The sequence below is a fragment of the Choristoneura fumiferana genome, chromosome 21, assembly GCF_025370935.1.
Source record: "Choristoneura fumiferana chromosome 21, NRCan_CFum_1, whole genome shotgun sequence".
Lineage (NCBI taxonomy): Eukaryota > Metazoa > Arthropoda > Insecta > Lepidoptera > Tortricidae > Choristoneura > Choristoneura fumiferana.
Genome location: NC_133492.1, coordinates 11,563,291 through 11,585,421, shown reverse-complemented (window position 1 = coordinate 11,585,421; position 22,131 = coordinate 11,563,291). Strand labels below are relative to the sequence as shown.

Here is a 22,131-nt window from a genome sequence, read left to right as displayed (position 1 = left end):
GATTCGCAAAATAGTATTTATTCAAAGTCAAAGTCAAAATATCATTATTCAATTTAGGCTATAACAAGCACTTACGAATGTCAAAAAAAATCTACCATCGGTTCGGAAAAACCTCTGTTGAGAAGAATCCGGCAAGAAACTCAACGAGGTATATATTTTTTAAACAGATTTACAATATTATTAAATGATATCTATAAATCACAAGTATTTAATACAACTTTGTTTTTAACACAGTAGGTTCGCTATTTGAAGGGATGGCCAATGCGGATCGGAATTATTTCCAAATTATTGACAAGCATTCCGCATTTTAACCGCCAGCATCTACTTAAAACCTGGCCTGCAAATCCTGCAATGTAAAACGCCGCATAAATTACGAACTTCTACGTGTAAACTTAATGTTATGCTTGAAAGCTCAAATACCTACTAAAAAAAAACTTGTACCTAGAGTTTTTAGTTTTACGTAGCTTTAAGTAGGTACAATGTCCCTTGAAAGCGATTATAATAAGTAGGGCAGGTCAGCGTGGCGTCGCGACGCGGGCGGCGGGCGGTTAAATTTGTAGCGAGCGTGTTGAGGATGTTAACGTACCGTGACAGTTTCTTCTCTTTGTGCGGTAACAAGCGAGCTGGGCCGACTTGGGCCACTGGACAGAAGGATAATAAAACTCCGGGGCGTGCCACCCCGCTCCGGACGGCCTTTCTCATGTTGATGAGCCCGCCGAAGCCTACCGCTACACGCCCACTATTTCATAATACTTTTTAATGGTCTCTTTATAATGTTTAAACGAATTAAGTAAGAATTTTAATTAGTCTCAACACAAGCATGGCCCACGACGCGCAAATTGGTCAATTTAGTGGAGTGAGTAGCGTAACACGAGCTTGGTACTTTTTTGTTCAAATCTGGTTGAACCCATAGGTTGTTAGGACTGCGGTCGCCTCTGCAAACTTTATTAGTTTAGGACTGAACTACGTCTGTGATGTGAGAGTAGCGAGCGCAAAACTCTGTCTGCTCCCGATACCATTTTTTGCGTGTTTTTTGCCGTTGCCGTAGTAAGGGTAACAATGTTTGGTTTGTGTGACATCTCTTTGTGCCCAGATGCGCCCATAACGGGTGCTGCAAACAGAACAATGGATGCTGACTTTTATCATTGGAATGACAAAAATGATGTCAATACGACTCGGTTTTGTAAGAACAATTTGTACCTACGGAAAATACCTAGATAAGCCTAGGCAATATAAATTTTTGTAACTGTTAGCAAAATTAATGAAGATTAGGTATAGAAAACAACAAGAACTTATTATTTATCAATGATTTTGCTTATTATTTATCATTATATCATTATATCCTGTGTTCTGTTTTTTTACGTATAAAGAGTTTTACAATACAATACAATACCATGAATAAATACAACATTTCAGTAATAAAACCAATCCGCTGTAAAATTTAATTCAATTATATGTGGATAAGTATAATATAACAAAACACAAAAAAGACAAAGACTGTTGAATGACATCGTCGTCGCTTCCCTAAAATGACGGAACACTCCGAACACCACACCCTCCGGAGAATTCGGTGCGCAGGAACATCTGCTGGTGATTTTTATCTAACACAATACATTCTAATAAACCTTTAATTGTACAGATAGAGCTAGACAAAGAAAAAGTAAATGAACAAGTAACTTAGATAACTATCAAGTAAAACACGTGATTTAACCTCTGTCCTGACTCATTTGTTGTCATATAAATTGTGTGAATATTGCATCCTACGAGAGAGGAAAACAGGAAATGTGTGGATTTTTTATTAAATTAAGGGGGGAGGAATGAGACAAACAGTGGCCGCTGACCCCTGCCTCGTCCTTATGTCTCGTTCCGACCCCTGTGTTACGCGAGCGGCTCTTATTCCACTACCATTTTTACTTGCCATTGTTGCTAATGAAATTAGAGTACCCAGTGCTAAGACCTAACGCAATTTAACGCCGCGAATTTTAAAATTCTGTTATCTTCCCACAACTCTACGTAGTTGGCAGCTGAGGAGAAATTGCAACGTTCTGTCGGGCCGACCTCAGGCGGGACTTGTGAAAAAGCAATAAAACTCGTGGGACGATTTGCTCAAGGTGTTTTTCATGCTAAATACACTATACCCATCTAGGTTGTCTGCTGCGTGAAATTGCACTTTTTGAATGTTAGTCTTTTATTCCGTGGAAAATGCAAATTCATTTCGTCAATAATAGTAATAGTACATTACTGCCGAGACCAAAAAAAAAGCAATTCGTGATTGAGTAGAGTTTGATGGACGAAGCTTAGCTAGCTAGGCTGTTTAGATTGACTTACCGTAGTCAAAACGCGAATTTAAAAAGTAAAAAACTGTATGGAATTTCATACAATTTCCCGGCCACTCAGGTGGTGTATTTTTTTTTGCGACAGTTAGGCGGACATTTCCAAGCACACTGGAGAAAATGTACATTACATGTCGAAAAAACAGCACAATTTGAATGTTTTTCTATTATTATTATTTTAGGTACAATGGGTACAGCAACAGCGAGAGCGGCGGAGAGTCAAACGCGACTACTCACAGTACGAAGGCGCTTGGCCGCGGCGACTGCCGTCGCATCGTCCTCACCATCGCGCGCTCACGTCAGCCGCCTTCTTTCCCGACCCACTGTTCAAAGAGCAATGGTATTTGGTCAGTACATTTGATATCGTCTTTAAACTTTTTGTATGTACATAATTTTGTGAGTTGCCGAAACTGACTTAAGTTCATATTTGCTACAGAACGGTGGAGCAAAAGACGGCCTGGACATGAATGTGTCCCGGCATGGCAAAAAGGCTACACAGGCAAAGGTGTCGTTGTGTCGATCTTAGATGATGGAATACAAACAAATCACCCTGACTTAGCACAAAACTATGTAAGTAAAAATTCAATTTGTATTATTGGGCTGTCAAAGATAAAAATATTAATTTACTTCTTGTTCTCTTACAGGATCCGGTTGCATCAACCGATATTAATGGTAATGATGACGATCCTATGCCACAGGACAATGGTGATAATAAACACGGCACGAGATGTGCCGGGGAAGTGGCTGCAGTCGCGTATAATCAGTATTGCGGAGTAGGAATAGCCTATAATGCTAGTATAGGTGGTGTACGGATGTTGGACGGAGTGGTCAATGATGCCGTGGAAGCTAGGGCTCTGGGGCTTAATCCTGATCACATAGATGTATATAGTGCTTCGTGGGGACCTGAGGATGACGGCAAGACTGTTGATGGACCAGGGCCGTTGGCACGGAGGTAATATTCGTCTAAACAAATTAACTGCATCAAAAGTAATGTGATTTATATGTTATACTTATACTTATATACTTACATTTTGTTTAATTTTACAGAGCATTTATTTATGGAGTCACGAGTGGTCGCAGAGGCAAAGGGTCTATATTTGTATGGGCATCAGGAAATGGAGGAAGACATACAGACTCTTGCAATTGCGATGGCTATACAAATAGTATATTCACACTTTCGATCTCTAGTGCCACCCAAGGTGGATATAAACCGTGGTATTTAGAAGAATGCTCGTCCACTTTAGCTACTACTTATAGTTCAGGGACTCCAGGGCACGATAAGAGTGTAGCTACTGTTGATATGGACGGTAGGTTGAGACCTGACCACATTTGTACTGTAGAACACACAGGAACATCCGCGTCTGCACCACTTGCTGCCGGTATTTGTGCGTTAGCTCTCGAAGCTAACCCAGACTTGACATGGAGGGATATGCAATATTTAGTAGTTTTGACATCACGGCCTCAACCGCTAGAAAGAGAAACAGGCTGGATAGTCAACGGTGTTAAGAAAAAAGTCAGTCACAAATTTGGATACGGTTTAATGGATGCCTCTGAGATGGTTAGTTTAGCTGAACAGTGGGTATCGGTACCGCCGCAACATATCTGCAAATCCCAAGAAATCAACGAAGATAAACCTATCGAATCCACTTTTGGCTATACATTAGCAACGCACATGGATGTGAATGGTTGCAGTGGAACAGTCAACGAAGTGCGATTTCTGGAACATGTGCAATGTAAAATATCATTAAGATTCTTCCCTCGTGGTAACTTGCGTATAGTGTTAAAATCCCCTATGGGTACGGTCTCAACTCTGCTATTTGAGAGACCTCGTGATGTCGTTAGCTCCAACTTCGACGATTGGCCATTCCTAAGTGTTCATTTCTGGGGTGAACAGGCAGAAGGAAGATGGACGCTGCAAATCATCAACGGTGGTAATAGACATGTGAATCAACCTGGTATTCTAAAGAAATGGCAACTTATATTTTACGGGACAAACATCGATCCAGTCAGGCTACGTTCAAAGAGACCATCACCCGGAGCTCCCGCCTTCGCTTTCCCAACCGCTGCGGACGGTTATGATACGATCGGGGATTCTTTTTACAATACTGACGCGTTTACCAACTATCAAAATTTTCCAACGCTATTCGCCGCGGGTTCCGATCCGGAAAAGGCGGTAGCTCGGCTCGACGGACATAACGTCCCCTCACCGCAGGGGGAGAGTGTCCTGGCTGATAGCAATGATAGGCGCGTCGTGCATGACTGTGATCCCGAATGCGATTCTCAAGGCTGCTATGGTAAAGGACCCTCTCAGTGCATCGCTTGTAAACATTATAGATTGGACGACGCCTGCGTGTCTCGCTGCCCTCCTAGAAGCTACGCGAATCAAGGCGGGGTGTGTTGGCCGTGTCACGAGTCGTGCGAGACTTGCGTAGGTCCCGGATTAGACTCTTGTCTAACGTGTGCTCCTGCTCATTTATTAGTGGCAGATCTAGCTGTATGTTTGCAACAATGTCCAGATGGTTATTGGGAGGACAGCGATTCCTCAGTTTGCCGGCCATGCGCTGCTCATTGCGCGACTTGTTCTGAACGAGCGGACGCATGCAATTCCTGTGACCATCATCTGTTACTTCACGGCGGTACTTGTATGGCATCTTGTCCGCCTTCTTATTATGAAACTGAAGACTACGGCTGCGCCAAGTGTCATCCTACGTGCGACACCTGCGAAGGACCAGGAGAGATGCAGTGCGTGACTTGTCATCCCTCACACTACACATTGGATGGACGCTGCGTCACTTCATGTCCTCCGAGATTCTACGCGGATAAAAAAAGAAAAGAATGCGTAAAGTAAGTTTTATAAAACAATTCCGTTTATAGGACGCACAAATGCCACGAAAAATCCTAACGATCAGACTGCACCGTTCTACAGGTACATCGTAACTATGTGTGAGAAAACTGTTCAGATTTGTACGATTTTTTTGTAACTGTACCGTCGAACGGAACAGTATCAAAAATCGAATAGATTACTCGTAACGGATGAATTAGGCTATTGCGTCGTCGATCGCAATCGGAACTGAAATGAAGATTGCTACATAAACTCCAGCGTGTGTGTATGATAAATCGGACTGATCGACCGGTGCAATCTAACCGTAGGATTTTTCGTGTCGTCTGTGGGCCCTATTATATATAGGTTGACTTAAATAAATGATCTTGCACATGCTGAGCCTGAACCTTTTGCCATATCCATATAGCTGAATGCATATGTACCTTATCACGAATATGTATTTTTTGAATGGGCAATGTTTTTTTCTTTCTTTCTTCCTTTCTTACAGAATTTCATTTATTATTTTCATTTCCAGGTGTCAAGTAGGCTGCACATCGTGTACGAGCGCTTTCTGCATGGCTTGCGAAAATGGTTGGGAACTTAACAAAAAGGGCAAGTGTGTCCCCATCGGGGGCGACCACTGCGCAACATCAGAGTTCGCCGATGGCGGGTTCTGCCGACGCTGCAACGCTGCATGCGACACTTGCTACGGCGCTGCTGACGAGCAGTGCCTTACATGCCCTTCGCCTAATCTTTTACAGGATAACAAGTATGTATTCCGGAGTATGAGAATAAATAAAAATTTCATGAGTCATTTTAAAATAATTAAAAAGGCTTTCGATGCGAAAGGTAATTATAATTTTTGTCATCTCATTATGTATCTTTTGTCCTTAGATATACATTATAAGGACTACACTTTACAATAAAAAATCACGATGCCATTAAAATAAGATGCATTCACGTATTAATAGCCGAGGCATACCGAACTTGTTTCGAACCAATCCGTGGTTCTTTATCAAGAAGAGATTGAACGGACAGCCAACCATGAACTCACGGTTCAAAGGACCCGACCCCCAGGCGTTTGCTGGGCGTGCCTCACACATTAGATGGACTTTGATCTGGAGCAGTTATACTTCTAGAAATTTGTTTAGATAAGGAAGAAGCTTTCGCTAGTAAACAATTAGGGTCTATGCTATGCCTATTGAAATTAGTATGAGCAAGCGCTCGCGTGCGACGGATTTTACCAGTACCCGCACCCGCAGGCGTGCGCCCGCTCCGTGCACCCGCGCCAGCTAGCGTAGCCCCTTAACCGTTAAATTGACAGTGTGCACCAAATTGCACATGATTCAAGACCAATTTTTAGTATTTTTATTGTATTGTAGAATTTTTTAGACTAAAAGGTAACGACGATCATGAACCTTTTCAATTTTGTAAATTTAAGGGTTAATTGACTTATTATTATTATTATGATAGCCATCTTTGTGGAGGTGTTGGAATATAAGTTGATATGAAGGTATTCCAGTAGATGCGTGTCGGAATGCGCGCGCGGCTACTATTCGGAGGCGGGGCGGTGCGCGCGCTGCGTGCACGGCTGCGCGGACTGCGCGTCGCGACTCAACTGCACGACTTGCGCTGGCTCGCTGCGTCTGCAGTCTGGCGCTTGCAGGACCGCTTGCGCCGACGGGTGAGTTCAACACTGTTTAGACCAGTTTATGAATCAGGCGTTTTGCAGAGTTCCATATCAATGAACTAAAACAATTACTTTGCTCACCCGCGACCTTACAATAGCTATAAATAATACAAAGTTTTAAGTTTGTCAATTGTATTTTGTTTCTTTTCTTTTGTACAATAAAGAGTTTACATACATACATACAATACACTGTAAGAACACACAAAGCACACAAACCCAACTATCATCACCACACAACACTGACGCATTTCATTCTCAACCAGAACCTATTTTCAGAGCATCACACACAACGGCTTCCATGTGACCAAATGTTAGACTATGTATAAGCCTCTGAAGATAACACCATTACGGTACCTATTTACACTTTAGTTAAGCAAAATTGAGCGTTTAACAGCACCAGGTCAATGTAATTTTTCATTCAAACAAGATTTCAGCTGCTCCTACCATTTCAGAAAGGGCATTAGATTTAAAAGGGGCCCTACGTAAGTAAAGTAGTAAATGACACATTATCCGATCCATTACGGTTTCATTGTCAAGATGACGAAAACCATTACTCAAGTACGTCATGTTGCATTAACATCGCGTGACACGCGACTATGATTTAGCTATGTCGTTCCGCGGAAATAACTGTTACCACCCACTCTGAATTTAATTTTTTTGCAAGATTATCCTAGTAAAATCGCGCTTTACACGTTTGCATTGCAACTTGACATCCTTACTAATATTATAAATGCGAAAATAACTCTGTCTGATTGTCTGTTTGGTTCATCTTCACGCTTAAACTGTTGAACCGATTTGAATGAAATGTGGCATGGAGACAGTTTGAGACCTTAAGAAGGATAGGTTAGCTTTTATCATGAAGTATTGCATAGTTTCCACTGGATAGCAATAAACGAACGAACGATTCACAGATAGAATTACGGGCAACAGCTAATAATATATATCGGAATGTACTTACTCTTGTAAAATCCCTAGATCTCAATCGCTAAGTGTAGAGACAAGAAATTTTCCATGGGTGTTCTTTTGAAAAACATTTTGAGAAGAATATTTCTTAGGGATTTCCATTTAAAAACTAGTAGGTAGCTAATTGATTTAAAATAACTGTTGAAAATAGATGAAATAATGGTCACTTGCCCAATTCTGGATTATCTGGGTCGCTATTTAATTGGGGATTTTTAGACTAAGGTTGTAGATCGTAGCCGTCTTCACGAAATAGTAGCGGCAGTCGACGTGTCCACTACACTAGGTTGCCTAGAGAGCCTTGCGCTTGCTTCGCTATAGTTGTAATTCTGCACACTTGTTATCCCTTGACAGTTACTACGCGGATCGCAGCACGTGTTCCAAGTGTTACCTGTCGTGTCGGACTTGCATCGGACCGCGACGCGACCAGTGCGCGTCGTGCCCAGCTGGATGGCGGCTTGCGGCCGGCGAGTGCCATCCAGAGTGTCCGCAAGGTAATTTAGAGAGGTTTGGTGTGCGAAATAAAACTCCCTAATTGATTGTGTAGAAGAAGAAGAAGTTTATTTACAAAATAATTATATATATACAAAATAATCAAGGCGCAACTAGTGCGAGGTTCCCGGAGGACAGAAAGGGGACGTCGGTTCGCCGCGCTTTCGCTCTAAATGAGCGAGAGGATGTGTGAGCGCAACGCTCGGATCTCTCGCTAGCGTCTCTACAACACTCGGCGCGGCATCGCCTTCGTCCGTCCTTTCTTTTATGCGCGCGGCCGTCGAGGAGTGAACATGTCGTCGTAGCTCCGATGTTCTTTTGAGAACATAACGAACTGTCCTTCTGAGGACACACTCGATCTTATGATCGTGGTCTCTTGACAACAACGTCTCTTCTCCTTAAACGACGTCAATCACCTACTGAAATATACCACCATCATCCCCTTCAGAAGGTGTCTTAGGGCCTACGCTAGCTGGCGCGAGTGCACGGAGCGGGCGCACGCCTGCGAGGTTACAGGTAAAATCCGTCGCGTGCAGTTAGCGCTGCTCATGCTATTTTGCAATAAACGTAAAGCCGCTCCTTGCAAAGCGCGTCAGCTAGCGTAGCCCTTATAAGGTGAATATAGGATCTGATATGAGAAGGCAGCAGCGGTCTATTGCCAACTGTGAATTCCGGGCTCCAGAATTTCAATCTGAACGGCAAAGGGAAACCGCCACACTATTTTCCTAAGAAAGTAGTCATGAAAGTTTAGAATACGATATCAATCCCCAACCTAAGACAGCGACTAACTGATTAAGTCTAGAGCGTAGCGACTTAGAAGAATGTCCCCATTATGTCTCTTGATTCAAGGACAACGCAAAACAGCATAAAATTTGTGAGACAAATAAGAGCAAGAATTATAATAACTTCCTTTGATATACACAACGTGTACATACGTTGCCAAGATGTCATCATGTCTTCAGTGAGAAGACGACGTATAATTAGAAAAGGATCCGGAGACGAATACAAGCAATATTCTGGCTTCACTATTTTTAATAAATTTAACAACCTCTCGCTCATTTTGTCTATCTGGAATCTGGGTCGGCACTACATGTAGAAAACGTATGTTCTCCCACTTTAACTAATTTTAGTAAAAATAAGCAAATAAAAGTTTCCGTTAATTGATTTAGCTTGTCCTGGATCAATACTTTTCAGCATGAGTTCTCCTGGAAAAATAAAACGATTCCAAGCCTCTGGAGTTTGCTAGCTTTCTTAACTAATTAAAAACTATCGGCTCAGGTTTCTACCAGACATCAGACGGCTGCCGGCACTGCCACCACTACTGCCGCGAGTGCGACGGCTCGGGCCCTCTCCACTGCAAGTCGTGCCCGCCGCGCTTCATGCTAGATGGCGGGCTCTGTATGGAGTGCCTCGGCTCGCAGTACTACGATGCGACTAGTGGCACGTGCAAGGCGTGCGACTCCACTTGCCGGACGTGCTCTGGTCCCGGCCAGTTCAGTTGCACAGCTTGCTCCAGGCCACTGCGGTTAGACAGGTTAGTTAATAACATCACTATCAAAGTATATTGAGACTTGTAATTTTATCATTAACACATTTATCATCATCATCATCAGCCGTATAGGACGTCCACTGTTAGATATAGGCCTCGCCCATAGCCCTCCAGTTAGTTCGGTTGGAAGCGGCCTGCATCCACCGTGACCGTGAACCTGCAGCTTCAACCAGGTCATCCATGCATCTCGTTGGACAATTACCACACCTGGGCGTTGATTCAGTAATCACTTATTTTGTATTGCTGATATTTAATTCAGTTAAGTCACGAATGATAGTACTGGCAGAGGAAGTGAAATGTAGGGGTTGCTAATAAAAATTGCGAAAAATTTCAACATTTAGTTCAAGACTTCATGTATGATCTGATCAGGAGGCATTCATAACTTATATTATTTTTTTTCGCAATACACCTGAGATGTTTTTGTTTAATTCCCAAGAAAGTCGTCATGAACGTTCAAAATAATATACCAGTCTTCAACCTACGAACACGAATTGGAAAACGAAGATGTAACAATGTCACCATAAAACTACAGATGTTTCAATTATTTAAATTACTTTATCTTGCTTTAGGCTAAACAATCAATGTGTGACGTGTTGCGCTGAAAGAGGCACCGCCACCAATTCCACGGAAGCAGACTGCTGTCATTGTCACCCTGAAACAGGTAAGGAAAACATGATTTTGAATGAACTCATTCACTTACCACTCGTAAAGAGTTTTGCAGTTCTCGGATTTCCATTCCTTCCTGAGTTCTGCAGGATTTCCTTTCGAACTCACCTTGAAAAAGAGCCACGGTTTGGTTCCTTTAATCCACATTTAGTCGCTATTTGATTGCTGAATTTTTACCATTACAACAAATAACTTCGTGTCGTTTGCATGTTGCTCTAATGAATGGGGTGATCGACAGACCTGAATTGGTGTATGTAAATCGTAAACGTAATAGGTATTTTGATGTTGATTTCACAAGACGGGCCCAATTGCATAACAAAATACAAGCTTATTAACGATTTTGTTTAGCTTGTACTTTATTATGTAATTGGGCCCAGTTCCTAATTTTTGCTGAAAATTGCTTTATTTCTAAAAGGCCAGTAAGTTAAAAGTACCTTTAATAAAAAAAATCTGAACACGCTTACGATATGTATATATTTAGTCATTTAAATTAGGTATAACAACTTGTATTTTATCTATCTCAAGTTAAAAATATCTTTGTACAATTTAGGCTATTACAAGCACTAACGAATATCAAAATATATACCACCGGGTCGGAAAAACCTCCTTTGAGAAGAACCCGGCAAGAAACTCAATGAAGTAACCTTTACAATAAACTATTGTTGGTTGGTATCAGAGAGTAGTTTTATAAATGGAACGATATTTTTCATTTAACTGTTTCAACATAGCGCAGATGGTTTGTTTCCATTTAATGAGTTTCCTGCTAGAAATAGAATACACCCGACGGAAAATTGTTTCGCCTTTGTACTTGTACAAGGACCTACGGCCCATAATTTGAGCTATTTCAGTTTATTTCTTATCGTTTCAATAAATAATGAAATTGTCGCTGTTTTGGAAATAAATCTGGTTAAGTGCGATTCTGACTTGGACATGAAGGGTTCCGTCCAAGCCACCAGAGACCGAAACAGAGATAAACTTGTGATTCCACCTACGGCCTCTCATGAGGAGTATCGTGCGTTCGAACATGGATACCCACCTCGTGAGTTTTTCGACAATATGTTCGTAATGACATCTACAAAGCACTTCAATGGTCTACGTGAATTTACCCATCCACACTAAGCTCGTGTGGGATCTATAAGTAGCATATGCCCAGCAGTGAGTGGGACTTGTTTATAGGCCGGGAGGTGACTGTACAAAAAAAAGTACAAAAGCATCATAACGTAAGTTCCAATATCAGTATTAATTTATTATTTGACTGCAAAATTTAATATGATGGAGTATAATAATTAATCAGTAATACACTCCCTGTACGACGGGCATCATTTTGCGAGTTTGCGTATTATTAAGCTATCAATATTGATTACGACCATCCAGGGAAGTTGTAAATTATCATCATACATCATTTAAATTCAATAAATATTGTTTTTGGCGAGAGCCGTTGCTTTCCTGGAAACGACATGCAAATTAAATTTAATAACACAAACGGGAGCGGTTATATGAACTAATGGATATTCTGGTGTTCTCGTATGGCATTCATTTGAATCTGTTCGGATAGTGTGTTCTGTGTACATTGTCTGTTGACGCAACAGTTGCTTTATTGAATTAGATGTACTTTTTTTCGCGACTTTATAGAATGCAATACGACCTTTCGGAACTCCTCTGTTATTTTTTTTAATAGCTTATAATGTGTCCCACTGCAGGGCAAAAGCCTCCCCTTTCTTATTCCACTCGTCTCTACTCTTGGCCAGCTCTTACCAATCTGTCTGGAATCGGTCCATCTCCTCCTAGGTTTGCCTCTGCTCCGGTGCCCGTCGCATGGAACCCAATCGGTCAATTTAATAAATTAAAATTTAAAATGTTCTAAACTGTTGATGTTACGATTTAGCAGTGAAATTTAGGTGAACTACAATAGGTATAGTCACCAGCACCAATATCTGGCACTACAAAGCATGCAATAATATCTGATACGACTCTATTTCTAGGGCGTAGGACGTTTCACATATTTTTGCACGCTCCACTGTGGCAAATATTGATGCAGGTAGTACTTACAAAGTATAGTCAACTACAAAGAGATCGGTACGGCCAAATTTACAAATATATGTACACACGACTTCATTATCTTCACATTAAGGTCATGTCATGACATCTTATCGTACTTGACTGTAAATTCATTATCTTTGGGTTCTGATGGGCTTCCCTCATAATAGTCCTCTTCATCGGTTTCGATGACGACAACCCTAAAAAACTAATTCTATTAAAGACGCCTATTATGGGCTCTGATATGGCTGGCTTTAAATACTCTATGCTTGACAGTAGGTACAGTTGCCCAGCTGAGTTGTATGTGTACGTGTAGGAGGACTTAGGCATTTCTTTACGTAATTGGCGTTTTGCGAGTGACACTCTTTCCCGGCCCGGATAATACCGGGATGGAAATACCGACCCTGTTTTTCGTGTACACGCCCATAGAAGCTCTCGTCAGTTTCTATGAGCGTATACACAAAAAACAGGGTCGGTATTTCCATGTCGGTATTATCCTGGCCGGGAAAGAATGTCACCCCGTTTTGCGTCTTAACGCCGTGAGACGGGCTTCTTCAAATAATTTGATGTCATTCGATTTGGTAGTTTCGTGATGGCTTCCCTTGTGCAATGTGTTTGTACGTCGGCACTGTTGCAGGGGACTGCATAAACTCGTCCGTGGCGGGCAAGCGCCGCATCGCGGAGTGGGGCGCGCTGCACGTCCGTCAGCCAGCGCCGTGCGCGCCGCTTGACCGGCGTGGTCGCCGCCGTGCAAGTGGCCTGTTGCGCCGAGACGCCACTTCGTCCGTTGCGTTTTGTTAACCATAGCCGGCTAGTATGCAGTCTTAAGCTGACTTTCTTAATATCCAATTGAAGGAAATTTATCCTTTATTCTTTATTCTGATTTTTCATGATATTTATTCTGATCTTTACGATATTTAGGTTCAGTGCTTGAGATTTTAGGTGTGTAAAAACATTTACAATTACAGTTTTGCGTACATAAAACATGCCAAATCAAAATCATTGATAAAGTCTTCAGAATTATCAAATAACCCGTAAAAAAACTAACCTATCTTGGCCAGTTTTTCTTGTTAATGAAAACCTCTGTTAATGCTTCAAACACACGCCTAATATTCTCGCGTTCCATTTAATTGATTAATGCCACCATTTAACTGCATTAGTCAAAGTCAATTCATATGCGACTGATTTATATTGCACGGCACTGCGATCAGAACAGACCCTGTACTACGTAGTGCAAAATTCGAACTTCGTATCTTGCCGTCCCGCTGACGCTTATATTATTTAATACGAGAGTGAGAGGGATGGTGCGATACGAACTACGATTTTCGAATTTCATAGTAGCCCCCCAGCAACCAGCAACTGCACTAGACGTAATAAACTTCAGTCAAAGCGAGATTATTCTGTACACGGTCACCAGCACGATATAATCTCCTGTTTCTAACTTCAGTGCGCGCAACCGCACTTTAGTTAAACGTGCTCAGATTAATCCTTCAACCTATAAAGGATATTATTTATTTATTAGGGTAGTTCTACGAACGTAGTCAACATACCACGCACAGGACTTATCACGCTAACACACACGAGTAATATTTACCTCGACGTTTCGGCAACATTACAGTGGCCGTTTGTGTGTGTGTTCTACGAACGTATCCACCGGCCACTATCAGTTTCCTGACGCATAATATAGGTATTGAAGAAATTTGTTTGTTTGTTACTTCATCACGTCTAAATCATTGAACCGATTTAGATTAAATACAGATTTGAGTCCCGGAAAAGGGCATAGGATAGTTTTTATCGGGATAGGTAAAAATAATAATGATCGGGGGAATATCCGGCGTGATAGCGATAAACGAATTCTACGCCGACGGAGTCGCGGGTAACGGCTAGTAGTTCTATGTAATCCTTCCATTCTACCTGACTGATTTCTGCAGTATAAGCGACTGGAAACTGGTAGCGGTCGAAACGTTTGTAGAACTACCCATTAATGTATTAAGCAAATTTAATCCTTTATAGGTGCGGTTGGGGCGTGTAATACTTGACTCGATGTCAATTAATCAATCAGACGTAAAGCTATGTTCATGGGCGCATGAACCGTACCGCAAGCATACTTGCTGGGTGCGAATAATTTGTGCCCAGTGTAATTTGCCGTTGGGAATGGGTCAAATTAAAATTAAGTGTCGGTAACCTATGCTAGCATTTCTAAGCGCTCTCATATGACATTCGAGTAGTGTCACTTGTGTTACTATAATTATGTGATTTGATTACGTTCAGAAAAAACCCACACAGATGTCTTGCTTGTCGGAATAAATCAATTAGTCGAACCATTTTTGGTAAACCTTTTATTTTGCTTTTTCTAAGTTCAACCATTCGCTTAGCTAGCTTTTGGTGTCCCAGGCCATTCAGTTTTGTAATCACTTTTATTCTATTCCGCTGACTTCAATTTGAGATCTAATTCTACGCTAGAATTTTGTTTGAATTAATAATTGCTTGTTTTTCACCTGCAACAGACAACGTAAGCTTTAATTTAAAAATAACAAAGTTACAGAAAAAACCACGACAAATACCGCAGTGGAATCTAATTTCCCTAGCGCTAGACGTTATTTCGCTTTTGGGGACGATATCGCGTGAGCTGTATCGTCTTTTGTTTAGTCCGGGAATGTTGAACACTTGCATCGTTTTGCTGCATACTTATTTTGAAAAAAATTGTGCTGTTAATTTCTGAATATCAAGAATTGGTTCTTCTTTAAATCCTTTAATTTTATTACCATATAGGTACTATAGATTTTTTAATAAAAGATGGTAAGGTATAACCTGAAACAAACAAACCTAAGGTCAAACTGAAATCGAAATGGTGTGGATACTTTGGCCTGGTAGCAAAACATGATCTATGTATATCTAATAACTAGAGAGGCCTTTGTACTGTACGATAATGGGGCTTAAATACAGTCTATTAGAACGAAAAAATATATATTTTTTTTTGATTGTACTGTATAAATGTCTTTTATTTTTTTGCTTATAGGTACTCGTATTTTTCTCACTTCGTGTATTTCGAATGTTTTCATCACACTTGATAAGGATGGGACAGTGTTTGACGGCGCAATGTACGAGTAATCAATTGGGGGCGTATCATTTGAAATAAGACTATATTTATTTTTGCCACCCATCACTATTTGGATTATTTGGACCAGCCCGAGTCATAGGTATAGGCAGTTTTCAAATAAATAAATATCATAGGACACCTGACACCAATGAGGGTTTCTGACAGAGGCGAAATATCGCTAGATGGCGTTAGTATCGTGAGGGCCGTTTGACGTTTGACGTTTGCTCGTGATTGGTTAAAAAACTAAATGAGCCAATCGCAAGCAAACGTCAAACGTCAAATGGACCTCACGAATCACGATACTAACGCCATCTAGCGATATTTCGCCTCTTTGAAAACCCTTATTGACTTAGTCCCAAACTAAGCAAAGCTTGTACTATGGATAGATGGATACTAGGCAACGGATAAACATACTTATCATATTCATTCAAATATCTGTCCTGGCCGGGAATCAAGCTTTGTAGTCAGGTTCTCTAACCACTTTGCCATCCGGTCGTCAGTCAAATTATTGATAAATAACTATTTTTATATCATTGACGACCGGCAAGCCTACTGAATAGGGCCCTTAACTATAAAAAAACTATAGGTCCTAGGTTCAAATGCCGGTATTATTTATCATCATTTACGCGTCTGTGTGGAAAAAGGTCTTCTCTTATGTTGATTTTCCACCGGCGAGGCGAGACGAGATCAGGCGAGATGAGAATTTAAATTTGTATGCATTCTCGCGCGCCCGCTCCGAGCCGGTGCGGGCGCCGCCATACAAATTTCGATTCTCGTCTCACCTCGTCTCGTCTCGCCTCGCCGGTGGAAAATCACCTGGGACGGACTTGTTAGCTACCTATGACAAGAAATCGCTAATTCTTCTAACATTCCTTGAGGCAGCTCTGCTGTTTAACGTTGCCATGTCAAAATACTAAATACGCCCTCCAGTCGCTGAACGCTCTGCATGCAGCCACTGCTAAATGCCGAGCGAGAAAGTACTTAATGCGAAGCGGAGTTGCGGAGGCACGAAGCTAGATAACGGAACGGAGCAAAAAAGTAATGCGGAGCGGAGTTGCGGACTGTTTTCCCACTCGCTCTGCGTTCTCGCTCCGCTTCCCAGTTGTATATGAATTTTTGGCGCAGATTGTCGCGTAATGTTGTGCTTGCGTCGAGAACACGCTATCGATAGAACTGAAATAGTGAGTACCTAATGTATCCGCTTCAAAACTATTATCAAGAAATATCGGTCACTTTTAATTATTTATTAGTTAATGAGAGTAATTTCGAAGCAGTGGGTATGTGAATAGTCATTAGCAAATTAATTATTTAATTACAATAATGTGGGTAGTATTTAAATACTGAGTTATTATTTCAGCATTCATCAATAATTATTATATGTCAATAAAATTAAGTTAATAACTTAAAATAAATGCACATACAAAAAATAGAAAGAAATAAAGAAAGAAGACATTTATTCACCAATACGGAAGACACACAAATACAATAAAATTTACACAATTACACACAAATCAACCAAAAAAAATACATGAAAACACATGAAAATAGTAACATAATACACAATTTTGTGTGTCACCGCAAAAGTGAAACGGTCGCTGACTCAGCATTATGCTGAGGCGTTAAACGCCAGCGCGCTGATTTTCCGCCAGAACCGTCTAATACGACTTATTGTTCGATTTTAATCTTGTAAACATTTACCGATAACATATCGATACGCGCGTTGTGCTTCACTACGCGTTGGCATAAGACCCATACCATAAGTGCGAGTGAGCGTGCGATATGCTCCACTGTGCTCGCACTTTTTATTGCCCCGCGTGCAGCGACATTCTGCGCCAGGTATAGTTACCTGTCCACTAAGGAAGAGCAGAGATTTTATGTAATTCTATTGGTAGATTTATATCTCGCTCACCGCTCCGTTCCCCGCTCTGCTCCAGTAAACAAGCAGCCTAAAGGCCAGTAATAAATGTTTTTTAAAACAGTCTTTCTCTGCAGGTACGTAGCAAGCGCTCCCCCGGCTCCCGGTCCCGCGGCGTGGTATATTCGCCGCTCGCTTGCGCGGACGACGGCGAAGTGTCCGTGCTCGCCGCGAGATCCAAGTGCCCGGCGGCGCTTGACCAAGAGCCGCTGCTTGAACACGCCACCTAGCGCGCGCTGTGATACTAAACGCGGGTTGCCAGGAAGACTTGCCGGTAAATTCCATCCCTGGATGCTAGTGCTAACATAGCTGCATGTTGAGAATCAGATCGTCATTAAACAAATGTCGGCGCGCAAAATAAAAGCATTATAATGCTTCTAGTGTAATTTTTGAGAGGTGTCAAATATTGTTTGGTCTCATTCTCAAGGTGCGATCGTGTAAGTTCGCGTATTGTAAAAAAGTGAGATGAACTCTAACCTAAAATGTTACCTTCCATTTCGCTACCAAATCAGTATTCGTAACTTAAATAAATCAAATCGTTTCCTTAAAGTAATAACAAAACCAATTTGATGCTTTGACTTGTTTATTGGAATAATATGCACAAAGTAAGGTTTTAGGTTAGAATTGGGTTTTCTTAGACAAGCAAATAAGAGTTCAATTTACTTCTGTCGTTAATAATAAGCCGTAAATATTTCGCACTCCTAGATCAAGGTATATCCACTCTAAATAATAACCCATTTTAATTTAGAGTTCATTCAATTTCTGGAAGGAAGGAAAATGGTGGATTATTTTGAATTGGTATAGTCTTGATCTAGGAGTGTGATCTATGTGTAGATTGAACTTGCAAAATACGTCTGTAAAAGTGTGCCGCCAAACAGCGGGCGGAACGGTGACATGTTGTTGGATTGATAATTTCAAAATAATGATGCCTACCGGCTACCGCGTGCCCTGTTTTCTGTTCAACAAAAATTTAAAACCTGGACATTTCTAAAACCTGGCAACCCAAGGCATAAGTCATTTGTACACGCGAATCACTAGTGCATTCGACGTGAAACATAATGAGTTTCGATGTAAGTCACAAATTTAGTGGTAGGCACATTTACAATGTTGGAAATTTCGAATATTTATGTGAAATCATGTTGTTGGCGCGTTATTGGTGAGTTTATGTTGATGGGTTACTTACAGCCTGCCTATGTAATATAAATTTTAATATGTATTAGAATAACATGAATGTCCCATATTCGTTACTCATACAATCGTTTATTTACGAATAATTTATGCATAATTGTATCCGTATGAAATTTTCAACACATCAATTTAGACCATTAATGATGTAAACGAGTACGTACTGTCGAATGCCCGCTAAGTATGTATATAAAATAGCTAGCTAGATATGAATTGTAATTGAACAAAAATGTTAGAGGGATAGCGGCGGAGTAGTCGCCTGGTTACGTCTCTCGTATTGTGATATGGAAGCTTACCTACCTGTAATATTGATTACCCTTGTGTTTGCTGTTGCCTTGTTTGTGTACTCGAAGTTTACATTAGACTCGATCGTGTCTGATTAGCGAGTAATCTGGTTCAAACTTAGTGTTCGTGTTTTATCCTAGAGCACTGTATAGGTACACCATTACTTCAAAGCTAGCTAGTCCTAATTACGACTAACTACAAGATTTGATAATATAAATTAATATTCTAACATCGTCTTGCCAGAATAGCAGCAGCAACTTCTATCTTGATACATCAAGTTTCAAAATAAGCTACATCTAAAACTGATAGCGCATGGTTCAGTCTTGGATAGTCACTGAGCTAAGTTGGCCACGTCCACAGTTATCTTTAACTTCAACTACTTGTGTTTCAACTATAGGTACCCATTGGTATTGTTTGATACTGCAGCAACAGCAAACTAGTCACTGATTAACCACGCCATAGTCGATGCCAGATTTGATACGTCGTTCTATCGACTCGAGCTCTCTTATTATGACGTCACAATTTTATACGCATCGCTTCTTAAAAATGACTAAGCTTATTATCTAATTTTAGCAAGTAGGTCACAAAGTTACCATATGTTGTACAATTTACTCTCAGTGCGTCCCACGTAGCCGTATATTATTTTATTAGCAAAAATATTAATAGTAATATTTAGTGAAACCATACTTTCTTTTTTAAGTTGACAATTATATGCCTTAGTTTTAATGTAATTAGTAAAATTGTAATCACTTTAATTCCTTATAAATCTACTACGGTTATTTTATCATCAATTTTGCTTTAGAGGTTTTGTATACTTAGTTGGTAGCAGTTTAACGAACTACACCAAGACAGTTACAAATCTTCCATAAATTTTAAATGTCAAATTAAATATTAAAAATACGAAATATAATTAGCAAATACCCACATCTGTAATGCAAATGCTATTTTATGAAATTTTCAAAAGTTTAAATTTGATCATTCAAGTATTTTTCCTCATATTTAATAATTAAGTCATAAAACGGCTATAATAAAATATATACTAATTTGTTCTCTAAGGCTGGATACGTGTTAGTTTGACGTTATTATTTTATCTTTGGATGTGTTAATATTATTTCAATATATAAATATTATTGTAATAACTCATTTTCCTATGCTATTAACACAAATCCAGCCTTATCAAAGACGTACTGTTACCAATTCTCATCACAAATGTAAATAAGTGTAATTATTGTTGAATTATTGATAAATAAAATAATGACAACGTCAAACAAATGGTGACTAACTATAGTTAGTTTCCAAACTAAATTAAAAGTTCCATTAAACAATAACTCGGTTCTCTTCTCTTTCTTCTTTGGCTGTCTTGCCAATTATGAAGTAGAATCTTGTTAATTATTAATAGGTAAGTACTTGTTTAGGTTTTTTTGTATCAATTTGTCGATAGGAAATTTTATTTTAAGTAGGTACTTGAATTAATTAATCTTGACATCTGACTTTCGTGCATTTTTGTTAAATTTTAGTGCCTACGAAAATTTAAGTAAGTCGAACATTATGTTTACTCAAAAACGATAAAATATGTATTTGTCTGATGAATATGGTATTTATTGCAGTTTTATAGATTTATTTTAATGGGAATATTTTTAATTAAGAATATATTTTTGTATGAAATGATCTTATGTGCAATTAATATTTGTAATAAAAGAAATATGTGTTACGCCGTTGTTTGTTTTTAAAGCACCCAATCAAGCGAACTGCGACCTGAAATAAAAAGCCCTAATCCATGACTATACAAAAATAAACGTACAGGCTGCTCCCGCCGCGACCCAAAACGTTGTAGGTAATCGCACAACATCCCTATAAAAACCAATCACATCCCCAATACGAATAAAAGAGGACACGGAGGCCACAATAATACTGTCCATCGGATCCTATTAAAATAGCAAGATATTGGCCTGTGCTTTTGGGTATCGGCTGTAGTCTAAATGTTAATGCGGTCGTGGACAATAGTATGCAAATAGGCCCCCGGCGGGATTACTGTCATAATGTATGCGAGCTTCAATAACAAGGGTCTGACCCTGGGTCCTATATAAGTACTTGACTTACCTGGACAAGTCTTGCACGCTCTTATTTTCATTCGTTATTCAATTATAGCGACCGTTGAATTTGCATTTGACTAGTCTAAGAGCTATTCGGGCGCGAGATTTTTTCAAAGTAGTGTCGATATGACAAATAAATGTGCTGCTGTGTCTGTTTACTAGGACAGAACAACAAGACAGTCACATGAAATTTATCAATGAGTGGTGAAACAAGCCCTTAATTTAATTTTTCTACGTGAACTGCTTTTAGATAGGTTGTTAGGTGGTCAATAATTCATGATTTGCTAATTTCTAGGCTCTAGCGCTATTTAGATATGCCCTATAATTTTCATCTACTTTCCATAATAGACCATTAATATTTAATGATTCCCCAAAATAATCTTGTTGTAATATATATAGAAACATGTGTGTTATCATCATCATCATCATCATCATCTTGGTCTATATACGTCCCACTGCAAGGCGCAGGCCTCCTCTCATAATGTGAGGTATTTCTATCCAAATACCAGGTAAAATGACTAACGCAACCGAAACCGCAGGTAAAAGCTAGTCCTGTTATAGCTAATGTTAACATTCCGCTCAGTATATTTTCATTACCAAGAATAGGTTCTGATTACCCATTCATCTATTTCCATTCGCAAAGGATATCAATAAGATGCTTATTAATATAGCATTCATCTACATTAATATAGCCGGAAAAAAGCACCTGAATTCAACGGATAACTTTAAAAGCGTATTTTTGTGGATTTTGTCATTTCAAACAGAACCTTTTGGTTATAAGTGTTAAGTTCAAAGTTACTAGCAGATGCGTGTTTGTTGTTAGCTTGTGAAGGTTAGTTAAGACCCTCCTTTTTGCTGTGCCAAGTGGTATAAATTAAAGGTTTTTGTCGGACTGTACGTCTTCCATTTCCACGTTGGTATTTTTTGTTGATTAGTTTTTGCTGCGTACATTTAAGATTCGGACTTATGCCAGGTGAAAACGTCACTGTGCTATTTATAAAACAA

The 22,131-nt window shown here is 40.0% G+C and overlaps 1 protein-coding gene across 1 annotated transcript in view; it reads left to right on the top strand.

The window, feature by feature from the left end:
• Window positions 1-20,744, top strand: part of LOC141439992 (furin-like protease 2) — a 207,508-nt gene extending 186,764 nt beyond the window's left edge. Inside the window, 12 exon segments of the mRNA XM_074104450.1 lie at window positions 2,516-2,680; window positions 2,770-2,803; window positions 2,806-2,903; window positions 2,978-3,285; window positions 3,381-5,177; window positions 5,690-5,923; window positions 6,680-6,838; window positions 8,159-8,298; window positions 9,575-9,830; window positions 10,415-10,506; window positions 13,186-13,330; window positions 17,628-20,744. Of these exon segments, the coding sequence (XP_073960551.1) occupies window positions 2,516-2,680; window positions 2,770-2,803; window positions 2,806-2,903; window positions 2,978-3,285; window positions 3,381-5,177; window positions 5,690-5,923; window positions 6,680-6,838; window positions 8,159-8,298; window positions 9,575-9,830; window positions 10,415-10,506; window positions 13,186-13,330; window positions 17,628-17,793 (3,594 nt within the window). The 3' untranslated portion in view covers window positions 17,794-20,744.
• Window positions 20,745-22,131: the final 1,387 nt, after the last annotated feature.